This window comes from Ammospiza caudacuta, chromosome 8 (assembly GCF_027887145.1).
Source record: "Ammospiza caudacuta isolate bAmmCau1 chromosome 8, bAmmCau1.pri, whole genome shotgun sequence".
Classification (NCBI taxonomy): domain Eukaryota; kingdom Metazoa; phylum Chordata; class Aves; order Passeriformes; family Passerellidae; genus Ammospiza; species Ammospiza caudacuta.
In genome coordinates this window covers 7,250,439-7,276,708 of record NC_080600.1, presented here as the reverse complement: position 1 = coordinate 7,276,708, position 26,270 = coordinate 7,250,439, and the positions used below count along the sequence as shown (strand labels likewise).

At 47.0% G+C, this 26,270-nt stretch overlaps 1 protein-coding gene across 1 annotated transcript in view; it reads left to right on the top strand.

Moving 5' to 3' along the window:
- HDAC4 (histone deacetylase 4) overlaps positions 1-26,270 on the top strand; it is a 178,311-nt gene that overhangs the window by 108,323 nt on the left and 43,718 nt on the right. The window contains exons 5-11 of the mRNA XM_058809255.1: positions 1,223-1,373; positions 4,274-4,394; positions 9,342-9,463; positions 18,599-18,739; positions 20,544-20,656; positions 23,988-24,104; positions 24,683-24,881. Coding sequence (XP_058665238.1) covers positions 1,223-1,373; positions 4,274-4,394; positions 9,342-9,463; positions 18,599-18,739; positions 20,544-20,656; positions 23,988-24,104; positions 24,683-24,881 — 964 coding nt within the window. The remainder of the gene's footprint in view (positions 1-1,222; positions 1,374-4,273; positions 4,395-9,341; positions 9,464-18,598; positions 18,740-20,543; positions 20,657-23,987; positions 24,105-24,682; positions 24,882-26,270) is intronic.

Genomic DNA, 26,270 nt, shown 5'->3' with positions numbered 1-26,270 from the left:
ACTCAGGGTGTCCCCTCACACAGCGCATCAAACTGCGGCCCTCAGTCCCATGGGAATCCTCCCTCACCCAAACAGGGAGAACTGCCCTGGGAGAATCCCCTCTGCACCCAAACAGGGAGAACTGCCCTGGGAGAATCCCCTCTGCACCCAAACAGGGAGATCTGCCCTGGGAGAATCCCCTCTGCACCCAAACAGGGAGATCTGCCCTGGGAGAATCCCCTCTGCACCCAAACAGGGAGCTCTGGGCTGGGAGAATCCCCCCTCACCCAAATGGGAATCTCTGGGCTGGGAGAATCCCCTCTGCACCCAAACAGGGATGGGGGAATCCTCTCTGCACCCAAACAGGGAGCTCTGCCCTGCAGAATCCCCTCTGCACCCAAATGGGAATCTCTGGGATGGGAGAATCCTCTCTCACCCAAACAGGGAGCTCTGCCCTGTGTGAATCCCCTCTGCACCCAAACAGGGAGAACTGCCCTGGGAGAATCCCCTCTGCAACCAAACAGGGAGCTCTGCCCTGGGGGAATCCTCTCTCTCCCAAAAAGGGAGCTCTGCCCTGTGTGAATCCCCTCTGCTCCCCAAATTTCCCTGGAGGTTGGTGAGGACACTGACACCTCCCAGCTTCTGGGACATGGGGAGCCCAGGGGGGATTTGCACTGGGGCAAGAGCGTTTGGTGCTTCCAGCCTTGATTGTCCCATCTGATGCAAGCTTTGCAAATAATTACCTTAATTAGACATCATGTCTCCTGATTATTCCCATGAATATGGGTGAGTTGAGAGGGCCAGGGAAAATCCTTCCTCGAGAAATTGTTGGGATAATTATTTCTTTGATCTGTTGGAGCAATTATTTTTATCATTAATCATGGAATCTCTGTGTGGCTTGAGTTAGATGGACCATTAAATTCCATCTCGTTCCACCCTCTGCCATGGGCAGGGACACCTTCCACTAACCCAGGTTGCTCCAAGCCCCATCCAGCCTGGCCTGGAACACTTCCAAGGATGGGGCAGCGACAATTTCTACAATTTCTCTGTGCAACAAATAATACTGAGGGTGCCCTAGTGGGGTTTTATTTAAAATCAGGTGATGGAGATGAAAGGAGGCCCGTGCTTGTCCTTCATGCCATGAATGGAGCACTGTTACTGTCACTTGCCTGCAGCATCTGCTTTGGCTCTGGCAAGGCCCATGGTGTTAACCTGCTCCTTTTGCCTGTTCCCTTCTCCGCAGCAGCAGCAGGAGATGCTGGCCATGAAGCATCAGCAGGAGCTGCTGGAGCACCAGAGGAAGTTGGAGCAGCACCGGCAGGAGCAGGAGCTGGAGAAGCAGCACCGAGAGCAGAAACTGCAGCAGCTGAAAAACAAAGAGAAGGGGAAAGAGAGTAAGTGGCCAGAGCACCACTGCTTCGGGTGCTGACAGGCAGATGGGGGCATGGAGGAGCCTCAGAAAGCTGGAGGAACCTCCTTGAGGGCACAGGGAATTGAGGGGAAGAGAGAAATGAATTTCTCTGCTTTATCTTCATTTTTGTCTCACTAAATGCCATTTTAGCATTTTTCAAAAGGAAGCGTATCCTCTCTTCCCTTGATTTAACATTTTTTGAAGTATTTTTGGCAGCATTCCTAATGGAGGCAGAATATTAAGCCCATAAAATACACCAGATGCACGCTGCACTCCTTTTCTCTTTCTGCTGCTCTGAATTTCACTCTTTTTAAGACATAGTTGAGTTCACAGCTCTCCCCTTTTTGAAGCGTTCCCATTCATGAGGGGATTTTTTTTCAGGAGGTTACAGCTTGTGGGTGCCTTCCCCACTCTGTGTCATTATGCACTTGAGGAGATCATTGTGGCCTCACAATGTCCCTTATCAGAGATACTCTGGGCTGCTTGTTTGGGCTTTTTCTGCAAGTCAATGGGGGGAAAAATACCTCCAAACACCAAAATACCAAGTTGTGCCATCAACTCCTCAGGTCTGGTTTCAGATGGGAGAAGTAGTGGAAGGAAGATGGGATGCTGGCTGGGAACTGGGAATAAGATAAAGCTCCAGGAATTTTTTTCAGTAAGATAAAACTGGGGTCTGGGAGACCTTTTTAAGTGCTAGAAAGACCAGAGGTTCAGAATCCCTAAGCATTTCCACTTCCCCCTGCTGCTCCCATCAGCTGTTGCTGTTTGATCCAGGTTTTGCTGGGCCTCTCCTCAAAACCAATACCTGGCCATTCTCATTAATCTGGAAAGAAATTAAAATGCCTGAATCTCTGAAAAATGGAAGCAAAGCATCTTTTGGGTGAAACACAGAGGTGTAGAGGAAAAAAACCCAGAATTTGGGGATGTTAAGTTGAAGATCCTGTTCCCATGACTACAGTTTTATTTTTAAGTTACTTTTTATTTGAGAAGTTCTGTGGTGTAGAATCATTATCACACCTCAGTGCTTAAGGACACTTAAGTTATTTTTCTCACATCACAAAATTTGGCAAAGAGAAGCTAAAATTGTCCTGATCTGAAATATGAAGAGAGTGTGAGAGAGGTGGAGTTTGTTCTGCTTCCTTGTTAATATCTCTGCTCTGGAGCCAGGCTGGGAGAGCTGGGGGTGCTCACCTGGAGAGGAGAAGGCTCCAGGGAGAGCTTAGAGCCTAAAGGGGCTCCAGGAGAGCTGGAGAGGGACTGGGGACAAGGGATGGAGGGACAGGACACAGGGAATGGCTCCCACTGCCAGAGGGCAGGGATGGATGGGATATTGGGAATTAGGAATTGTTCCCTGGCAGGGTGGGCAGGCCCTGGCACAGGGTGCCCAGAGCAGCTGTGGCTGCCCCTGGATCCCTGGCAGAGCCCAAGGCCAGGCTGGATGAGGCCTGGAGCACCTTGGGACAGTGGAAGGTGTCCCTGCCCATGGCACAGAGTTGAAATTAGATGATCCTTGGGATTCCTCCCACCCCAAAGCTCCCTGAGGTTCTATGATGTCTTTCAGTTTCCAGTAAAGGAGGTAAACCTTACACTCCAAAAGTATTGAACTTCAAGTCTTCTAAGTAGCAGGTTTATGGCAACGTGACAGAACACAGCCAGGTTTGAGTGTTCTAAGGATGCTAATGGATCAAGGATGACACATTTTGGAGGGAGAAGGCTTTCAAGCATGGATTTGTCACCCCTTCTGCTACTCAGGAATTTATCTGCAGCTCTTCGCTTGAACTTTCCACCGAACTGGTGTTGTGGAGCTGGTGAGAAATGCAGCGCTCCAAAAAAGGGGAATTTTCTCACTTTGGTGTTTGAACCATTTTACAGCTCCAGGCAGAGCCTTGTGGGAATGCTGCAGCTTCTTGCTCTTGGAGAGAGCCCAGGAATTGTTTTCCCAGCATGTCAAACATCACCTCATCATTGACCAGGGCGCAGGACACGAGAATATGGCAGGGTGATCTTTTAGTTGTTGTTCCTAGCAGAGCCAGCAGCTTCCCTGGCCTTTCCCTTTCCTCCCAGCCCAGATATTTTCCGTTGGAGCTCCTGCCTCACGCCACGGTGGGGATGAAGCATCATTTTCCACGTGTCCCCTTGCCAAACTTGGGATGCATTGCTCCGTCAGGAGCTCTGCCTGGGAGTCTGGGCTGTCAAGCCGATGATCACTGGGATCCATCATGGCAGGGGAACAGCCTGCTCTCCATTGTGCAGGAAATCATGATTAGGGATTACACAGTTGACATTTTAGCTCTGCAGAATGACCGACTCCCTTTCTTTAAGGTTTTTTTTTAATGTTAGGTTTTCTAGCTCAAGCCAGAGATCCGCGTGCTTGTAAATGAAGCGAAATGTTACGTCGGTGGTGGTGTGCACAGAGATTGGGAACAAAGAGGTCCCTGTTTACAGGGGTTTTCAAGACAAAACCTACACATGAGCCACTGGGCTCATTCCCCTTCTGCTTTTAGATGTGACATTTAACAACTTGAGGGTGCACAAGACCCCTTTTCTTAAATAACTGTGGTTCAAAGAGAGCTGGGATACCCCGGACAAGTGCTTTATTCTGAGTGTGCTTCTCTGCAAGTGTAATATCCTCTTCTGGTGAAATAAACCCAATTTCATCTGTGTTTTCAAACATAACTTGTGAATCTATGCCAAGCTAAAGGGATAAAAAAGGAGAGCTCCTTACTGGAGGCACTTTGTTCTTCTCTCTTTGAAAGCAAAGTTCTTGTTTTTTGGACTGGAAATGAAAGATTTTATTTGGGATCTATTTTAGAAATTTAAAATGCCTTCAAATACACGAATTGATTTAACAACCTTTTTTAAATGTTTATTTTGTAATTGCAGGTGCAGTGGCAAGCACAGAAGTGAAGATGAAGTTGCAGGAATTTGTGTTGAACAAGAAGAAGGCTCTGGCCCACCGGAATCTCAACCACTGCATATCCAGCGACCCTCGCTTCTGGTACGGGTAAGTGGTGCTGGGCTCTCTGCAGGGCTCAGCCAGTGCCACCTTTGTCCCCAGTTCCCTGAGGGAATGCACCTGATGTGCTTGTGGGATGAGCAAGAGCAGTGGCAGGATCCCTGTGCATTCCCAAAATGCCTTTTCCAGAGGGTTTTCCAGAGGTGTGAGTGGTTTTCGTGTCTGGTGTCACAATGCTCTGTGTGTAGAGAGAGGTCTCTGTGTCATCTGTAATCCACAATTATTCAAACTCACAAGTTCTACAGTCAGAGATCAGCTTTTATAAATCCTACAGCTTTTCACCCAGGATTTGATCCCACCTTCTGTTATAAAACTTGAACTTTAGTCAAATGAGAAATAGTTTTTTATGTTCAGGAGCTGGAATCTGATGATCCTTGTGGGTCCCTTCCAACTCAGGATATTCTATGATTCAGTGAATTCCTGCAGCTCATACTTAAGCCTTGCATTCTAAAACTTTTAACACTTATTGCTATTCTTAAGCTCTCAGACTTGGAAGTTTTGTTTACTTTCTTACTGGAAACACCCAGTGGATCCAATCTGTATTTCTAATTACAACTGCCCCAGCATCTCTGTTTTCAACTGCAGGTCTCCAGTTTCAGTTTCAGAAATCAACTTTTTCATTGTACTGAAGACAGAAATTTGATGTGACAGAAATTTGATGTGATAGTAGAAGTTTCTTCTGCTATGATTTTGTCATTGTCTTTATTAAATAAAAAGCCAAAGTGCTTTGGATGTTTGCTTTAGTGACCTCAAAATTCATGAAATTTTGAGTTACAAAAGTAATTTCATTTTGCCATGAAATTAATGTTCAAGCTGAAGTACTGACAGTGTTTTAAGTCTTAAGAAATGAACGTGTGTAGAGGGAGGATGAGGTCATAGCCAGAAGATGTTTCCAAATTCCAGAAACTGAGCTGCAATGAAATTTGAAAGCTATCCCAGCTTTGAGCCAGGACAGAAATGCTGATGTGGAGTTGGCAGAAGAATTTAGATGTTATTGGAGGCAAAGTGAGATTGAGCAGCTTTAATACATCTCTGAAAATCTAATCTGAGACTTGGGGATTTCATTAAAGGTGGTTGAAGACTCTGAGCCTCCATTTCTTTAAGGGATGGTTAAAATAACAGTTAATGCAGGAGTGGTGCAAGGTCAGTTAGAATTCAGGGTGCCCAGAGCAGCTGTGGCTGCCCCTGGATCCCTGGAAGTGTCCCAGGCCAGGCTGGATGGGGCTTGGAGCAACCTGGGATAGTGGAAGGTGTCCCTGCCATGGCAGGGGGAGGAATGAGCTGAGCTGTAAATCCCTTCCCATCCAAACCATCCTGGGATTCCCTGTGATGCAAGGCCAGGGCTGCTGCAGGTTTTTAGCCACGTCGTGTTCGGGGTTTCAGGATGTCGCCTCAGCTGGGGCTGAGAACTTTCTGAGCACCAAAGTGTGGTTTGGGTTTGTTGTGGCACTCAGGCATCCTAACAGCCCTTCCCTGTGATGCTCCAGGGATGCCAACAGGCAGAGACAACACAAACCTTTGCACAAATATTTCAGGTCATGCCATCCCCTCATTTTCCATCTGCTCTGTGGTGGGGTGAGGATTGTTATTCTGGATGCTAACCCAAGATGGACAAAGCCTTGGGGCCTCACAGCTCTTTCTCAGTGCTGAATTGTCCTGCTGAGCCCTCAAGGAGGGCAGATGGCAGCAGCACAGGATTTTTTAAATGCATCCTTCACTTGTTCAGGCAGAAGTTGAGGATTTTTTTCTTTTCCATTCCATTAAAAAAATAATATATATATATATTTTTTTTTCAAAAGGAGAACCAACCTTTAAATTCCTGCCATATTAGTATTTATTTATATGGCATCTCATAGGTTACCAGCTGAGCTCTGGAGGCCCTCCTGTCCCCACATAGCTGTGCTGTGATGCAGTTGGGTGGTGGCTGGGTTGAGCACACACGAGCAGGGCTCACAGGAGATCCACTCCATGCTCCCACTGTGAGCAGGCCAGGCCATTAAGTGCTAACAGATGCTGGGAGAGCCTCTCGAAGCAGCAAGCCTGCTTTTAAGCACTTCCCTTGCTCTTATTAAGGTTTGTGAATTCCTTTTTGTTTTTTTTTATTAAAAATGGAAAGCATTGCTTTAGGAAAAAAAAAAGTCTCTTAAGGGTATTGAGCACCGTGATGGTCTGATGTCAGTGGCTGGGACAGGAAAAATGTTCTGTTGGCGTGGAATCACAGAGATGCTAGAGCTGCAAGAGACCTCTAGGATGATGTCCCAGCCCTGGAAATGCTCAAGGCCGAGTTTGACAGGGCTTGGTGCAACCTGGGATGGTGGAAAGGGGTGAACAAGGTGGTGTTTAACCTCTGTCCCAGTCCAAACCACTCTGGGATTTTGTGACAGGCTGCAGCAGAGGAGGTTCTTGGGAACTGCACTGTCAGAGTGTCCCTCTCCTGGATTCTGAACCAACTGGGCAGCCTGGCTCCCAGGAGTTTCTGCTCTCTGTGATGTCCCTGGGAAGCTGTCAGCAGTGCTTGTGCCAGCAGCCATGGAAGGGAGTTCAACTGAGTGTTTGCATGGCGAGCAGGTAGAGAGACACAATTACACTTTAAATTGCACATTAAATTCTACATTGAATGATCCCAACATCCACAGGTGTGAACACAAAACATTCCAGCCCAGGTACACATGTCTGGATGTATATTCAGTGCACCTTGCTGGACATGACTGAAGGATGAAATATCAAATCATGGAATGGTTAAGGTTGGAAAAGACTTCCAAGATCATCACTCCAACCCTTCTGTCAGTGCACGTGGGTGTTTGAAGGAGCTCAGGGAGCAGAGGATGCCTTGGATGAAGGGATGTGCTTTCAGGAATGTCTGCAGGCTCCATGCAGTGTCCAATTTCCTCTCCTCCCAGAGCTCTGACATTCCTGAAGGGGCATGCAGAGCAGTGCATGCTGCTGGGAGCAGCGTCAGAGCCCAGTCCTGGAGCCAGGGAATGTGTTCCTGTTTGCAGAGCTCAATATCTGTCATTCAGCAGCCCTGGAGCACATCTAAACAGGCCCTTTGAATTCCTGCACATTGCCTGACAAAGGGATGAAAATAGCTTCAATGTACTCGATTGTGCTGCTTAGGTCATAATTAAAAAAAAAAAAAAAAAAAAAAGAAAAGAAAAGGGAGAAAAAAAAATATCTGTTGTTCATATAGAGCCAAAAATGTCATTGTGTGACTTGATGGGGCTCAAGGCTCTCAGATCACAGCACCCAGGATTCCTGGGAGTGAAACATCATTCCTGGGAGTGCTGCCTTCCCATGGAATGAGCAGATCCTGGCAGAAAAAGCCACATCTCTTCCCAGGAGGGATTATTTTTTTTTTTTCAGTTTGTCTCTGTTTCGATTGCAGGTGAAGATTGAAGTGTGCGTGGGGGCACTCAGGGGTGGGGATGTGGCACAGCATGGGGTGGGTGTGGGAAACACAGCCCTGCAAGAGCCCCAGAAATCATTCTTCTTTATGTGCAGAGAAATCTGGATAATGAAGAGGGAGGGTTGGGAAACCACAGTCATTCATACTTCCATAGAATCCCAGAATGGTTTGGGCTGAAGGGACCCTAAAGCCCATCCCATTCCACCCTCTGCCATGGGCAGGGACACCTCCCACTGGAATGTTTGTGGGAGTAGAAAATGTTGATTTTCAAATAAAATTTGCAGAAAGTTTCTTAATTATGTAGAAAATTCAACGTGTTTTCCTAGTATTTTATTAGCCCCTTATTTTTTGAAGGCTTTAACTTGCAGTGGAATTGATGTCTGATCTCAGCAGCCAAGTTCTGAGTTGAGCTTTGCAGTCAAGGGATTAGTACTGCTCTAGAAATGGTGTGAATTTGTGCAATTTCCAGCTGGGAATGGTTCATTTAGGTTCCTTGAAGAACCTTTTGCAGGAGAATATTTTCAGCTTGGTTTTTAGGCAGTACAAAATTTCAAATATTCCCCTTTTTTTTTTTTTTTTTTACAAAATGCTTGCTCTCCATTGTCCTAAATCCTTTAGTATTTTGAAGAAATAGGGGGTTTAAATTCTGTTTTATTTAAAATAAAGTTGTGAGAGCCCAGTGAGTGTCACCTGCATGGCTAAATCAGATGGAGCTGCTCTGCTGGCTGGAGCCTTCTCCCAGGCTGGTGGAGCTCCTGAGAAACAGCAAAGCTGGGTACAAGTCATTAAGCAGGAAAGATGCAGCCAACAAACTGGTAGGAGGCTGAGAAAACTCATTCATTATTTAATATCCTCAGCAAACAGACTGTAATTTACTTCCAGCAGCCTGCTCAAACAAAGCCATAAATTATCATCTCGGGGAAGTTGAGCTGGAAAGGTGCTGAGTGCTTTGGCCCTGTCTCTGCTGAGCTCCTGGGATGGGAGGACAGGCAGGAAGAAGGGCAGGGGGCCACCTGTGTGCCACGGCTTCAGCCTTGGGCTCTCTCTGCTGAGCTGGGGGCTTATTCTGGGGAGGGAAGTGCTCAATTTGAGGTCTCACCTGTGCTGAGATTCAGGAAGATGACTTAGCAAAACCAAGATACAGAATTAACCATCTTAGAATTTATACTTGTGGTATGAGCTGAGCCAAGGTGGAGTCTTACACTGAAAACTAAGTGAATTGCCTTCCTGTGTATTGGATTTTAGTGGGGTTTTGTGTAGGAGTGCCCAGGAGGAGAAAGTACTTCGGGGATGGTACTTTTGACTGTGCCCTTCCTGGAGGACTCCAAAAGCTGAGCTTAGAAAACTGGATTTGCTGAAGGACAGGGCATCCTCTCCTCTGTGCTCCTGGAAAATGGAAGAGCTTACAGGCTGCCCTGGGGGTTCACAGCTTTGCCTTTGCCCCCTTCCCCGCTCCCTGAGGTGTCAGGCTGGTCCTCTCTGTGTCACTGGTGTAAAGCTTGTCCCTTCTTCTCTTTCCTCCTGTGCAGGAAGACCCAGCACAGCTCTCTGGACCAGAGCTCCCCACCCCAAAGCGGCGTCTCCGGCACCTACAACCACCCAGTCCTGGGCATGTACGATTCCAAAGACGACTTCCCACTCAGAAAAACAGGTAGGGCTGCCCTTCCCTGGCCACACTGCCCGTCCCTGCGTCATGCTCAGCCCTCTGATCTGATCTTCCTGAAAAAGGGATGCTGCCAAAAGCTGGATTCCAGGCTGTGCTTTGTTTCCCTCTCCATCTGCTCCCCCTTCACCTGTCTCTGTGCTCCCAGTGTTCCCGGGAGCCTGGGGCTGCTCCGGGGTGTGTGAGAGCTGTGTGTCAAAGTTTGGGAGATGTTTTCTGTCTTGGTTTGGAAAGACAGGAGTCTGCTAAGGAAGGCAGGAGCCTCCCCTGAAATGGAGAATGTAAACCCTCCTCACCCCTCTGAATTGCTGTAAATTTTAAATTAAGGGGCTCTCAGGCAAAAATATGGGAGCAGGAAAGAACAGTTCTTTAATAAGGAAAAGAAAAAAAAAAAGATAAAATAAACAATGCAGTACACTAGAACAACAGCGACAGAGTCAGAACCCAGCCTGACACCCTGTGGGTCAGGCTGTTGGTGGCAGTCCCATTGGAAATGTGGCTGCAGCCCTCCTGCAGTGTCAGGGGTGGTTCTGTTGGAGCAGGGGGATCTGTAGAGAAGGATGTATGCTTCCTCTGGAGATCCAGTGGAAGGAGAGGCAGCTGCTGTTCCTCTGGGGAATCCCGTGGAGAAAGCCGTGCTGGTGTCCCAAACACCTCTGGATTATATCTGGGTAGCAATGCTTGGCTCCTCCCTCTGGGCTCACATCTCCCAATGGGATGTTATAGTTCTTATCAGCCATGCAGTGACATTCAATAGTCTGTTATCAGCAATGTCCCCTTCTAGGGAGGTGTGAATGTGGTCACTCAGAGAGAGAGATAAAGCAAACTGCCCACTTGACAAAGGTAATCTGCCATACAGATGGGAATGGAAAACATCTTGCATGGCAATCTTCAACATTTTCCCAAACCCAAAGCTCTCACAGAGATTTGTGTGTCCCCAGCCCAAGTGTGTTTGCTGAGTGAGAAAAGTACTGAGAAAAAGTTCATTTCTTGGGGGGATTTGCATTTTATGTGTGAGTTTGTACCTGAGGTAAATAAGGGGGTTTGTGCCAGGGCAAGCACCGGGGCTTCCTGCGAGGGTTTGGTTCACACCTAGACAGTTCTCTTTCAGTCTGGCTTCTCCCTGCACGGTGGCTGAGCAGGTCAGTTACTCCTCAAGCCTGTATTATGTAAACCAGGTTGTTTGGCTTGGCTGTGCTCCTCAGCTCCCTAGCACATGCCTGAGCCAGCACAGCCTGGGCTCCCAACCCAGCCAGCTCAGGGCTGCTGCCTTCGGGGAACAGCTCTGCCCCATTGAGGGAGCTCTTCTGCTCACTGGCCCTGCTGGGAATCACTGCAGGGCAGCAAAAAAAGCTTCTCTGGAAAGATCACACAATCATTAAGGTTGGAAAAGATCCAAAGATCACCTTCAACCAGCACTGCCGAGGCCACCTCTAACCCATGGCCCCAAGTGCCACATTCATGGGTTTTTTTAAACAATTCCAGTGATGGTGATTGACCACTGCCCTGGACAGCCTGTTCCAATGCCTGACCAGCCTTTCTGTGATGAAGTTTTCCCCTTTTGGAAATGTCTCACTAGGAACTGTAGCACCTGCCCTGCTGGATGGAGTCCCATCCGTGCAGTTGTCTCTGTTCCCCCTTGGGTTGGTTGCTTGATGAGTAACAAGCACTTCAGCTGCACTAGAACCCAGTCAAAAATTGGCTTTAATATATGGGTTTCCCCCAGGAAAGGTGTCCCTGTGGCTTTGGGGATGGTACTTCTTACTGTGCCCTTCCTGGAGGACTCCAAAAGCCAAGCTTAGAAAACTGGGTTTGCTGAAGGACAGGGCATCCTCTCCTCTCTGCTCCTGGGAAATGGAAGAGCTTGCAGGCTGCCCTGGGGATTCACACAGGAAAACATCCCTTGGCACCAAACCTATCACTTAGGGCCTGTGGGCAGCTTGATTCCAAGAGATTTTTAGCTCTTTCCTATGCCTTGTGGTGCCAGGTGATCCCTTCCCACCCTGTCAGCATTACCACAGCAGAAATGGGCTTTGACATGCTCCCAGACCTGCCTGGCTCATCACCTCAGGGCACCCTGTCAGATTGGCTTTGAGCATCAGTCACCCTTCTTGCTCGCAGTGTCCTGGAAGGGAATTCCTGTAGGAGAAGGAAGACATCTGCACATCTCACCCACCCTGTGCTGCTTCCCAAACTGGGATCTGTCTCACCGAAGCTCCTGCTGGGTGAGCTCCTGCTGTCAGACAGGGGGAATTAAGGATGATGAATGGAGCTAATCACATTATTAAGGAGTGCAAGCCACCAAACCCATTGTTGTTTTCCAGCAGGAGGATGTTCAGCTGATTTTGGTTTGCCAGAACGCTGGTGCTTGTTCTTTTTGGGCACCAGCACATCAATCTCCTGGGCACTGGTCTGGGATACAAATGAGTTCACTTTTGTGAGGTTCAGGGGAGAATTTTATTTTCTTTTTTTCATTGTTTTCTTTTATTTTCCTTTCAACGCAACAGCACGTCAGGCTCTGGCACAGCAATATCCTGCAGAATTCCCAGTGCCAAGAATGTTAAGTTGCTTGGAGAAGAAAGGCTCCTGAACAGTCTGGTGTAAACAAAAGGCAGGGAAGGCTGGAGCCCATCCTAAATAAAGTTCTTTATTACGGGTGAGCTTTTCAGATTTTTGGCACCAGGCAAGGCTCTGGCTTTGTGCTGGTAATTTAAAACCGCCATATCGTGTAGTCCAATTTTATTAAATTTGATTAAATATTTGCAGCTCAAATAACAGAACCCATCACAATACAGCTCTGATTACCAGGGCTGGAATCCAACCAGCACCATTGCTGGGGAGAGGGCGGCTTAGGGGGTGGTGGGAAGGCAGTTGGAATTATCATTTCTTACAGTCTGCAGAGCTGGGAGCGTGTCCTGCAGGTTGAGACATTTTTGGGAAGAATAAATATTCACCATCCCTGGAAGTGGTCCAGGCCAGGTTGAACAGGGCTTGGAGCACCCTGGGATAGAGGAAGGTGTCCCTGCCCATGGCAAGAGTTGGAACAAGGCGAACTTTAAGGTCCCTCCAACCCAAACAATTCCATGATTGCATCAAATGTACCATTTTCCTGCATTTTAGCAACACTCTGTGTCTTTAATCTTATTTCAAGCATCCTGATAATCACAGGTTATGGGAGAAGGAGGAAGTGCAGGAAAGATATCTTCAGAGTGCTTGAAAGCCTTCAGCAGGGGGAACAGTCAGCTCCTGCAGCGTGCTCCTGATGCCTCCCATGCCCTGAAATCCAGCTCTCTCTGGTTTGTTTTCCTAAATTATGCTCCAGTTTCTTGGCTGTTTGGTTTCAGCGTGAAATTGTTTTCCTGGTGCAGTTACTAATTGCTTGAATCCTGTTCTTAGCCTGGCTGGGGGATTGATTTCACTCTGCTCTCTCTCTCTCCAAGCACTTTGGGGCTCTTCCTTTTTTTCACTGATCTAAGATCAGTTTGGTTGGAGCTGCTCCTGCCTTTGCTGTTAAATACCTGGATTAGCACAAGGATTTTTATTTCCCCTTCTGGGGAATTTATTTTGTTCTGTGTAGGATTTAATGTCAGAGTTTTATTGACAGTTTTTGAGAGGGGAAATTCTAAGTGACCTCAGATCAAGGTTGTTGTCTCCCAGACATAATAACATTCATTATGTGCTGCACTGGGATCCTCTGAGGAAAATCTCTGGAGAATCCTGATGGAGTGATTTTAGACTCTGGGTTGGGACAGCCTGTTTTGATAACCCCAAGAGCTGTTTGTCAACACCTTTCTTGGAGCTGCTGAAGTGGGTTTTAGCAGAGCTTTTCAGTTTTGCATTTCCAAGGAATCCTGTCCTCGTTTTCTCCCCGGGAACGAGGTTGTTGATGGCATTCCCTGCTTTCTGAAATTTGAGCAGTGGATGTATTAGGACATGCTGTTACTTAGAAAGCTGACACCACCACCATCATGAAGATTTAAAGGGAATTATTTCACTTCTTAACGTGCTTTTCCTCTTGGACTTGATGATCTTAGAGGGCTTTTCCAACCTAAATGATTCTGTGACTCCATGGTTCTTTTTCCATGCAAAGGAGAGGAGCCTGAGAGAGGAAAGCATGCAGCATCCTGTGAGGTTGTTGGTATTGCAGGAAACTGGAGTTGTTTGGGTATTATTTGCAGCTAAGCAGGTGAAATTGGTGTGAACTTGTTGCATTTAGAAAGAAATAAAAGGGAAAATGAAAGGATTTGTCAACAATTATAATGCTGCGTTTGTCGAGGAAAGCATAATGTCCCTCTGAACTGGTTCTGATTATTGGAGTGTTTGGAGTGGTTTGTTTTAGGACAAAAGGTTGTTTGGAAGAAAATAGACTTGTCAGAAACCCTGGTGTAATGTGGGAGTATAATGAGAGGAAATCTTGGAGCTCTGTGTGGCATGGAGTGTCACTGCAGTTCGAGAGCATCTCTGCCTTCCCACCCACATTGTCCTTGCAGCCAGCATGGGAGCCTGGCTTCCCACACACTGAGAGGAGGCCCTGAGCCCCAGAGAAATCCCTGCTGGAAATACCCTGTGCTGCTCCAAGGGGAAGATGTCAGTCTGTCTGATCCAGAAATAACACTTAGCTTGGATATTGGGGAAGATTTCTTGCCTGGGAAGGTGCTCAGGCATGGAACAGGGTAGGGGTGGGATCACCATCCCTGGAAGTGTTCACAAAATGGGATGTGGCACTGGGGGACAGGGTTTGGGGGATGATGGATCGATGGCTGCACTTGGTCATCTCAGAAGTCTTGTCCAGCCTTAACAGTTGTGGAATCATGAAAACACTCCTGGTGAGTGGTGGACCAGAAGAGAAACCTCTTCCAGCAAGAGACCAAACAAAATCTGGTGGTTTAGTGTCACCTTTGGGGGATCCCAGTCACTCAGGGAACCCACCCTCCTCCTCCTTGGTCCTCCCAGCTCCATCTCTGCTTCCCAGGGGCCTGCACTGTTCATGGAATCCCAGGATGGGGTTGGGGGGGATCTCAAAGCCCATCCCATTCATGGGCAGGCACACCTTCCATTGTCCCAGGCTGCTCCAAGCCCCAGTGTCCAGCCTGGCCTTGGACACTGCCAGGGATCCAGGGGCAGCCACAGCTGCTCTGGGCAGTGCCAGGCCTGCCCACCCTCCCAGGGAACAATTCCTAATTCCCAATATCCCATCTAACCCTTTCCCTCCTTCAGCTTAAGCTCCCTCTTTCATGGAGTTTTCTTATGGGTGTTAGAAGGAGACAAAATAATTCTGTTGGCTTTTGCCTGACTATTAAACTTCAGCTGGAACTTACAAATAACAATAATAATAACAATAACAATAATAATAATAAATTAATAGCATCCCTTTCCAGTCCCCACCTGCTGAAATGAAGATGTTCAGGGGCTGGGAGCAGGGGTTTCATGCTGCATTGTTTGCTTTCATTCCACAAATGTAGATGGACAGTGGGAGCAGGGCAAACTCTGCCTGGGACTTGGTGGAGTTTTGACTTCCACAGATTTAATGTCCAATTAGTTCAGCAGCTTAGGGGCTGCAATTCTAGGAAAAAAACAATGGGAATGACATAAATGTTGGAAGAATTGGATTACATGGGTCCTGCTGCACACAGTGATGTATAACAGGGGTAACTTGGTTTGGAGCCTGTGAAAACCAGGGAAGCTCTTGGCTTATGTTCTGGTTATTAATTATTTGGAGGAAAACAAAATATTCCTTGTATAAATCCTTATTATAGGCCAAATTAAGTGTCAGTGCTTCAGAAATCCCACTGGTTTTGTGGGAGCTGACTCAGATTTGGGCATGGGCTTCATTTGTTTGCTAGAGGGGAATTTTTCTAACTTTGTGGCATTTGTTTTAAATACTTCACCTGGAGATGTAGAGAAGCAGTAATTTTTTAACTTAGGTTTGGTAGTTTAGTTTCCAGCTTTTAAATTTACTCCAGTTAGCAAGGCTTTGTTTGGGCACATTGCCTGGCAGGGTGAATTTGGGGAGATTTCCAGTGGAATTGGTGCTCCTGAGGCAGCATTGAGCCTGCATTGACTGTCAGGTATTGATGCTTCTGTGTTGTTTAAATTCCTGTTTTATACTTGTGAAAGATAGCTCTCTTCAGCTTTAAAATATTTTTATTACATAATATTTAAAAAAAAACATGGGAACAAGCCTAAATTATTTTACTATAAAAGAGGTTTTATGTAAATTCTGTGAGATTGAGGCTGTGCTGAATTTTAATTCACCTACTTTGGGCTCTGGAGCACCCAATTAAATCCGTGTAGGGATTATGCTCTCTGAGGTCCTGATGCCATGTTAGATTTGGGATTATATCTGAGGGATAAACAACAGAATCAGAGCAGGGCTTTAAATAGACCTTTTGGTGTTTTGAAACTCAATTACCTAGCAGAAGGGGAAAGCACAGAGTGATTTTGCCTTAAAATAGATTAATCTGACAAATTCCAATACGTTGCTTTGGCAATCACTTACGCTGGAGGTATTTTCTCTTTGAAGGGTGTCATCTTCTGTGTTTGTTCACCTCTTTGTTATATGGAAGGAGGTTTTTATTGTGGCTTAAAATATGGGGTGTGTTAGGTCATCTGTGACCCCAAATCTTTTGTTTCCCTGCCCATTTTTAAGGTGTTTCAAACCGATTCCTTCTGTGTATTTAAAAGACATCTAATTAATTGTGTGTTCCCAACAGAAACCATCCCTCATCTGAACACCAGGAATAAAATTTGGGCTGAAATACAGTTTTTATTGCCATGTTTTCCTTTGTCAGGGGACAGATCCTTCCAACAGGTGTGGTATAGGCTTAGACTTCCTTTCTTTAAAATGGATATATCAGCATCCAGTTGTGGCACCTTCCCTTTCCACAGAATCCCACAGTGGTTTTGTTGGAGGGGACCTTAGAGATCATCTCATTCCAGCCATGAGTGTGGCATCCAGGCAGCTGTTAATGCTCAAAAATTGGGACAAATTAAAGCTGGGAATGTAAGGATGTGGGATGAGGTGTGTACCCAAACGCTGCTTTTAAAATCATGCCAGCTTGTGTTTTGAAGAGAACTCAGAGAATTTGCTGCTTGGAGCCTGAGCTTGTGTTTGAACTGGTCCAGTCTTTAATATTGGCCCTGGGAGCAGATTTGCATTCAGTCCCCTGCCATTTTAAATGCAAATTCTCTCTCTGGAAGATAATTCCCCCCTTGCTAATGCACTTCATTCAGCATTTGAAGCATCATCTTGAGGAAGCACTTTTTTTTTTTAGCGCTCCCTTTATCTCTTGCTGGTGTTTTTCTGTCCAAAACATTCACAAAAAAGCTCTTTCCTTTCTTTTTAAAATTTGTCTTCCCTCCCAAAATTCCATCAAAGCACTGTGTTGATGGCTTAACTCCAAGCATTTGATCTTGAATTCATCAGCCTTGTGATTTTTCGAGCCCTGCAATTAACGTGGATGGGCTTGATCTTCGACGTGACCCGGTGGTCAAGGGAAACATAGCTGCAGCCAGACTGAGTTAATTCAAATCAGTCAGTACACCTTGTTTTAATTCTCCCAAAGACATGTAGATCATTGGCCCTGGAGTGTGTTGGTTGGTGATGGAGTGAGCACAGGTTCAAAGGGATTAAGCAGTGGGGCTGTTGAGGAAGGGAAAGGATGGGGCTGCTTCACTCAGCTCTGTCAGGAGCTCTCAAACCCTCCAGCAGGTGTTTCACTCAGGGCTCAGGAGGTCAGAGGAAAGCTCCCAGAGGAAATCATCTTGCATGAGGAGTGTTGAATTAAAGCCTTGTGCCCCTGATGGAGGTTTGATAAAGCGTGCACTGTCACCGGCTGTCCTGGCCCCAGGGCCGCTGGGGCTCCCCAGCAGCTCTGCCTTGGCTTTTTGGGAGCTCAGGATTTGTGCTTTGGAGGGAGTCTCTCAAAAGCGTGGTGTACACAAGGCTGTGGTCACAGGAAATGCATCCACACCTGCCCTGGGCAGTGTGGAACTTCCCAGGAGTGAGATGTGCTGTTAGATAGGGTTGAACTGTGGCGCTGTGATGATGCAAGCCCAAGCTGCTTCCCAAACAAACAAACAAACAAACAAAGAAACAAACCTCCTCCTCCCTGGCCATGGCTTTCCTTGGCCACACTCTCATGCCCTTTCCCTTGAGTTGACACTGGCTCCAGCTGACACAAGGAGCCAGCAGGGAGACAATCACCTGATTTGCTTGTATTTGTGGGGGTTGATTTTGGTGTTTTCTTTTCCCATGCCCTGGCGTTCCTCCCTCAGGGGTCGGATGACTCGAGGGTGTGGAGCTGCCTGTTCCAGCAGCACATCAGAGATTACCAACAGCAGCATCTCAGCTGGCTCAGCCATTCCTCTGCTGGATCCCATCAGCTGGGTTTGCCACTGGGCTGGAAGCAAGTTGGGCAGAGGTGGGAAACTCTGCCCTAATCATGAGTCTGTGTCTTCACTCAGAGAAGACTTTGCAGGATGATTATTCCATTTTTAATTCTAATGCCTGTCACTGCTGTTGTTGGATTCAGATGTTGCATGTGCTGGTGTGACTGTGTTCACAGGGTTTTTCGAATGAGGGAAGAGATGAGAATGTTGACTCCATGTTTCAGAAGGCTTGATTTATTATTTTATGATATATATTACATTAAAACTATGCTAAAAGAATAGAAGAAAAGGTTTCATCTCAGAAGGCCAGCTAAGCTAAGAATAGAAAAGAATGAATAACAAAGGTTTGTGGCTGGGAAAGAGAGTCTGAGCCAGCTGGGCTGTGATTGGCCATTAATTCCAAACATCCACATGAGACCAATCACAGACCCGCCTGTTGCATTCCACAGCAGCAGATAACCACTATTTACGTTTTGTTCCTGAGGCCTCACAGCTTCTGAGGAGGAAAAATCCTAAGGAAAGGATTTTTAATGAAAATATGTCTGCGACAGGCTGGGACCTGTTTGTTACATTAAAAATCTATGTTAGCAAATGACTTAATTTAATTTAGCTTCCTGCAAATGCTCGACTGCGGCCAACTCAGCTCAACTCAACACAACTCAGCTCAGCTCAGCTTCATGCTGAGTAAAACACAGCTGGGACACTCCTAACACTGTTTCCTTTCCTGGGCAGCCTCTGAGCCCAACCTGAAGCTGCGCTCCAGGCTAAAGCAGAAGGTGGCAGAGAGGAGGAGCAGCCCCCTCCTGCGCAGGAAGGACGGGCCCGTGGTGACGGCGCTCAAGAAGCGCCCGCTGGACGTCACAGGTACGGCGGGTAAGTGACAATTCCACAATCCTTCACCCCCTTCTCCCTTCCCAAAATGTCTCCTTGGTGTGCTTCAGCAGTGCTGGAACACACTGAGGGCACTGGAATTGTCCAGCTTGGGGAGGCTGAGGTCAGGCCTTGTCCCCATCCGCAGCTCCCATCTCTGCTCCCTTTGACACACCTGGAGCTGTGTCAGTTAGGACAGAAAATAGGAAAAGGTTCTTGACCCAGCAGCTTTACACATACAGCTGGATAATTTTTTTTTTTTTGACTACTCAACTGACAGTTTCTTGTTGAAAAGTCCTGTCCTTCCAGAACCAAAGTTTGCAAGTGGGATCTGAGCAAAGAGCGTGATGAGATTACCATAAAGTTAATTCTTAGCACCATCTAGGGATGTCTCTGTGTAAGTACCACCCAGTGACAGCTTTGCCAGGCTTGTCTGGCTCTGAGGCACACAATCATCACTCCATCAAACTCAAAGTGAGCTCCCTTTAGACAGGGGAGTGGGTTTGGGAGATCCTGGGGTGCCTCAGCACTTCTCTGGGTCAGAGCCTCTCTGTTTGCAGAAGGGAAGGATTTCAAGAGCTAAAAGCTGTGGAATCATAAAATATCCCGAGTTGGAAGGCACCCACGAGGATAATCCAGTCCAACCCTAGGCCTGCACAGGACACCCCAAAAATCCCAGCCTGTGCCTGAGAGAGTTTTCCATGAGTTCTGGCAGCCTTTCAGACCTGAAAATCCAATTTCCTTCACTCACACAATGCTGTATGGCACATGGCTCCTGGGATAAATCAGCCTCTGCTGACTGACCATTTTTCCCTGCAATGACTTCAGAAATGGCAGTGGAAGCTCCCATTTCTCACTGGCATGGACACAGTTCAAGAAGCCACCCTGGAGCTTGTTTGAAAAGTAAAAAAGTAAAAAGAGGGGACTTTTAAACGGAAAATAAGATTTAAAAACAGTTCCACTTTGGGGAATAGAAATTATGTTTAATCCCTGAAGAACACGGGGGTTCTGGTGGGACACTTTCCACTTGACCAGGTTGCTCCACCCTGGTTTTGAGCACTTCCAGGGATGGGGCAGCCACAGTTTCTCTGGACACCCTCTGCCAGGGCTTTATCACCCTCAGAGAGAAGATCTCGTTCCTGCAATTCCCTCTAAGCCTGCCCTGTGGCAGTGGGAAGCCATTCCCCCTGTCTCCTGTCCCTCCAGGCCCCTGTAAAAATGAGCTTTTATTCCTCCTGGAGCAGTGAGGAGCCTGCTGCAGCCTCAGCCACTGCAGCTGCTGGGAGATTCTCCTGCTGCAAATGGTTGGGGATGAGGAAAGTTCGAAAGAAATGGTTTGAATGTTATTAGCCTTCCCAAATAAAAGGAGGAACACTGGCAGCTGTGCCATAGAGCAGGTGAGAGACCTTCTGAGGGAGGTCTGAGGCAAGGAGGTGTCTTTAGGGTTAGAGAGAAAGAGAGGCACTTCCAGAAGAATGAAGCAGAACAACTCTGCCATCCTCCAGTCTGACCTCTTCAAACCTTCCATGCCTTTTATTATCTTTCAATCATATTTCGAGTTATTAATACACTCCAAGAGAAATCCCCATGGGGAGAAGACTTAAATATGCTGAGTGGGTACTTGGATAAACCATTTGAAAGTGTTTGTTGGTATTTTAAGAGCCCTGGGAAGATTTAGGGGGAAGAAGGGGAGGAGGAGGAGGGCTGCTTTCATCCAAAACAAAACTTGAGGGGTTGTTATCTGTGTAAATACCATCACAGAGATGGTTTCTAATGTTAAAAGTTGGTTTTGGGATGTGTTTTTCAGACTCTGCATGCAACAGCGCTCCTGGATCCGGTCCCAGCTCTCCGAACAACAGCTCCAACAACATCAGCACTGAGAATGGAATTGCAGGATCAGTCACCAGTATCCAGGCAGAGGTACAGAGCCCCCCTTCCCTCTGCTTTGTGACACCCCTCAGCTCTGGGAGAGTTTGGCAACTAAACCACACAAAAGGAAAAGCCAGACTTGTGACTCGGAGCAGACTTTGGGAATTACCTCTTATCTGTTTATTAATCTGGTTTGGACCAGCTCACAGGCAGCTTGTGGTAGCTTGCAGTGGTTTTGTAGTGAGGAGAAAGTAAAAATAAAGGGATTCAGCAAGGTCAAATGCAAGTAGTTTAGTGTTTGGGGCTTTATTCCTGTATATAGGGTGGATTTATTGTGTGCAGTAGGATGGTCTAAATATGCCCAAACCATAATTGGATTAAAGGGGATGGATTTAAACTTTTCCTCCACAACTGGGGATCTGAAAGCTTGGTGCCTTGTGCTGGTTTATAATCCCATAAAGTTTCACCATCACTTGAGGCATTGCTGGATGCCCAGGGCAGGGTGAGGTGGGGTTGGATTGAGCACAGCAGCTCCTGTGTTCAGGAATGCGGGAGCCAAGCTTTTCCAAGGGGTCTGGGCCATGTGAGCTGGCTCCCACTGCAAACTGTGCCTCTAGAAAACCAGTGTGGTTGTCTGATGTTACTGGTGCATTTCTTTTCATCCAGCTTCCCATTAGCTGTTCTCCCCATGAATAGAGTCTGTCTTAACACCAGGGCTCCAAAAACAGGCTGGGGCTTGTTCTCCACAAATATTCCTTTAGAATTGAAAAGGCCTTCTGATGGTGGAAATGTCAGTCCTTACTGCTTTCTAGTTTTGTACAGATTTGCTCTTTATTTTTATTTCTAATGTAGTGTAACAGTATTTAATATGGGGAACATGCCTCCTTCTCCACCCTCTGCCCTGCCAAATGATGCAGCACACGTTCCAGCCACTCTAATCTATAGCAAACCTTACAGATTTAGGTAATTAGTATGAAAATTAAGATGGTGGGAGGTGAGGGCTTCACTTGCCCCCGGAGAATGAGCACTGAGTTTTGTTTTTGCTGATCAGTCTTGTCTGTCCTTAGCAAATTGCAAATTCCCAGTTGCTGCTGATGGAAAAACCAGCGGGTTTGACAATTGTTTTTGTGACATAAACAGAGCAGGCAGCTTCCCAAAAGTCCCTGCAGGGCATTGGAATCAGGTGGTCTTTAAGGTCCCTCCAGCCCAAATCATTCCATGAGGTCAGAGTGAACTCCTGCAGGTAAATGTGAAGCTGGAGCATCCTCCTCATCCATTTGATTTTTCAGCTTAATAATTAGTGATGATCATCTGGGCCTAGACCCCAAACACTTAATCAAATGGACACTGATCACAAGAAAAAGTCTTTCCATCAACTGCTTGTAGTGCAGCTGGAATTTTGTGACTTAGGCTGAGGCACAAGCAGTAAAAATTATTTGGAAAAAAAACCCTGTCCTGCCCAAGCCTTTCCCCTTCCTAAAGAAAAATAACTCAGCATTTTATTTCAGCATTCATGTGTGATCCCAGCTGATCCATTGGCCTGTATTTGGGAAAAAAAATAAGTGTAGTTTGGTGCCTTTAAAATCCTCTTCTTCAGTAGGAGCTGTATGACCTGGGAGCTCAGGTGTTGGAGATTCTTTAACACCAAAATGGACCAGGACTTCCCAAGTTCCCACCATTCAATGTTTGGAAATATCTGAGTGTTTCTGAAAAGATCATGTTGTGTTTTGTTCTTAGCTTCATGTTTCATTTTAAATGAGAAGTATATCTCACTGCTTCTTAGTTTGCTGCATCAGCCCTTGAGGCAGGTGTGTTGGAAGATGGTGCCCAAGTTCATTGTCTGAGTGCCTTCAGTGGGGAAAGACTGCAGCACTGCCTCCTTTAAAGCAGACACTTTCTGCTTTGAAATACTGTTTTTAAAGGCACATTGCAGTTGGTACAAGGCTGTAAAAACTGCTGGAGTACAGCTGCAGACTGTGCATTCAGAAATGGCTGTGTGCAATTGAGCCCAGAGATGGGAGCTGTGTGTTTAAAGTGGTGATAATGCTGCCAAATCCCATATGCTCAGAGCATCAAGCTGCTGTGTTCTTCTCTCCTCTGTTTTTCTACAGCAAATCCCCAGGAGAGGCTTTGAGGCACAACTCCAGAGTATTGATTGTTCAAAGGGAAAATGGATGTAGTTTTGTTTCATTTATGATACCAGTAAAATATTTCATTCCTCTGCTGACAATAAGTATCTTATTTTCAATGGCACACTGACATTATGTAATTTAAATTAAAGCAAAATTGCCAGGAGTGTTCAAAAATCACTTGGAAAGAGAAGTGTGTGGGTACAAATAATCACATGGAGAGTCACTTTAGATTAGAGAGAAAAATGAAGTTTTTTTTACAATGAATCTGTTAAAAATAAGGCACAGGCTGCCCAGAGAAGCTGTGGCTGCCTCATCCCTGGAGGTGTCCAGAGTCAGGCTGGATTTTGGGTTTGGAGCACCCTGAGATAGTGGAAGGTGTCCCTGCACATTGCAGGAGGTGGAACAGCCTGGCCTTGAACAATTCCAGGGGTGAGACAGCCACAACTTAGGTACACATTGCCCCTTAATAGAATATTGAGTTAAACAAAACTCCCTTTTTCACAGCAGCACCTGAGTTTAACAGGCTTCTGCAGAAGTCTTCTCAAAGTCTAAATTCTGTTTATGTTGGAAAATCACCTGCAGAGACCTCAGGGTGATCAGAGCCCTGGTTTCCTAACAGGAAAATCAGGCACTTTATTGTAATTTTTATAATGGGCTTTCTAGTGCGTATTTCAAATCAGTCTTGTTTAGAAATTAAAGGTATTTTTGCTAAAGTGTTCTTGCCTCAAATGCCTGTAAGATAACCAAGCAAATCTTGCATTTCACCCTGAAAATCAGGAAATAGCTCCATAAATGCAACCTTGAGGCTTTTGGATGGGATTTTGAAGTCTGATTTATGCTAACACACGCTAGTAAATAACATAAATTGTCTGTTATTTGCTAAAGAGAAAAACACCAATTGTAAAGCTTTTTTTTTTTTTTAAAGATAATTGGCTTTACCTTTAAAAATGCCTGGATAAGGGCAAGTACCAAGGGAGTAGCTGTTCCAGGGGAGGTTTAGGATGGAGATCAGGAAAGGTTCTTTCCCCAGAGGGTGCTGGGAATGGGCACAGCCCCGAGGCTGCCAGAGCTCCAGGAGTGTTTGGACCCTGCTCCTAGGCATGCACAGGCTGGGATTGATTGCTGGGGTGTCTGTGCACTTCTGGAGACTCTGTGTCCCCTCCTGCTGCCCTGTCCTGGTGAGTGCTGTGCCCTGGCCACGGGGATGGCTCTGGGATGGGCTCTCACCAGGTTTTCTCTCTCCTTTCCAGACCAGCCTGGCTCACAGGCTCGTCAACCGCGAGGGCTCCGTGACGCAGCTCCCGCTCTACACCTCGCCCTCCCTGCCCAACATCACCCTGGGACTGCCTGCCACCGGCCCCTCCAGCGTGAGTGGGGCTGGGACAGGGCTGGGGTGGCAGGCATCAGCCTTTGGATGTAACTGGAGCTGGGATCAGCCTCTGGGATATCACTGGGTTGGGATCAGCCTGTGGGCTGTCAGTGGGGCTGGGATCAGCCTCTGGGATGTCACTGAATTGGGATCAGCCGCTGGGATATCACTAGGGTTGGGATCAGCCTCTGGGATGTCAGTGGGGCTGGGATCAGCCTCTGGGATGGCAGGGATCAGCCTTTGGGCTGTCAGTGGGGCTGGGATCAGCCTCTGGGATATCACTGGGTTGGGATCAGCCTGTGGGCTGTCAGTGGGGCTGGGATCAGCCTCTGGGATATCACTGGGTTGGGATCAGCCTGTGGGCTGTCAGTGGGGCTGGGATCAGCCTCTGGGATGTCACTGAATTGGGATCAGCCTCTGGGATATCACTAGGGTTGGGATCAGCCTGTGGGCTGTCAGTGGGACTGGGATCAGCCTCTGGACTGTCAGTGGGGCTGGGATCAGCCTCTGGGATATCACTAGGGTTGGGATCAGCCTCTGGGGTGTCTCCTAACCCCTGTGGCTGTGCGTTTGTAGGCGGGCCAAGCGCAGCAGGACGCAGAGAGGCTCGCAATCCCAGCCTTACAGCAGCGGATCTCCTTATTCCCTGGCACTCACCTCACTCCCTACCTGAGCACTACAACGTTGGAGAGGGATGGGGGAACTGCACACAACCCTCTCCTGCAGCACATGGTCCTACTGGAACAGCCAACTGCACAAACGCCCTTGGTCACAGGTGAGCGCTCCAGGGGCAGCACTGGGGCACCTGGAAAAGAGAGGGAACCAGCAGGGATCTGTTGGGCTGCTGTCAAGGCAGCCTCTAGGTCCTGCACCACCTGTACACCCTGCAGGTAGAACATAAAACCTTGGTTTATTGATTCATTGATTAGTGGTGGTTTTTCCAAAAGCAGATCTCCCACCTCATTTTGGTGAGATGAAAATAAATGCTGTTATTCCACCAGGACAGCAAAGTCTGGTTGGTAAAAGTTGAGAATTCTGTTTTGTTTAGAGTTCTGACCAGTTCAGATCAAAGTGAGGGCAAAACAACATCTTAACAACTCCTGTTTTCCATGGATGGTTTCTATTCCATGAAAATACGAAAGGTTAAAATCACAGGTTAAAACACTTAGAATTCCTTAGAAAATTAAAAATTTCCTTAGAAAATCACAGGTTAAAGCACTTCCTTAGAATTCCTTAGAAAATTAAAATTTTCCTTAGAAAATCACAGGTTGAAACACTTCCTTTCCATCATTGATATAAACAGCAGAGCCGTGGCACAGGCAGCTGCCTGCCAGCAGATTGCATTTGTTTGTGTGTGCCTTCCCTTTGCAGGATGTTAACTGCCATGAGTCACTCCCAGTGCTGCACTTTCAGAATGAGCTACCTGTGGGAAGGCCTGTGGCTATAAATAAGCTGGATTGAAAGCAATAATTCCCACTGGGATGAGTTCCTGGCTTCCTGTGTGTGGTGCTGGGACAAAGGATGTTTGACGTGTTGGTTTTCCTTCCCTTCCTTCCATTTTTGTTGGAAGTTCTTGGGAGGTGTCAGCCCCTCTGCAGCACTGCTGGTTGTACATCCAAATCCCAGGAATATCCATGGGGTTGGGACAAACTTGGGAGCACATAGATATGGGGAGGCTGATGCCCAGAGGTGTGGTATTTGCTTCTCTCAGTTTCCAGCATGCTGTGTTTGCTTCCAAGCAAATTCCTTCTACTCCACCTGCTCCGTGCGGGGCTTCCTAAAAGAGTACAACGTGTTACAGCCCAGCACTCAGGAGAAGGAGTCAGCACAGGGAAACAAGGACAAACACACGTTCCAGAGGCAGCAGCTGAGAGGCAGCGAGCTCACACGTGCTCCCCAAAGCCTTGAGTGCACAGCTAATATTTGGAAACTCCTTGGAAATAAAGTGGAGTTTAATAGGATTCTGCTGGAGAGCCTTGAGCTCTGGAGATGGTCCCCTGGCAGCTGCAGAATTAGCTGTGATGGCTCTCTCTGGGCTGGAAGGTAGACATGGACAGTTTGGGAAGCTGGACTAGAATTCCTCAGCTGTGCCATTCCTCTTGGGACTGGTTACTTCAGATAGTATCCTCCATGTTGTGGTACATGCCCTGATGCTCCTTATTCC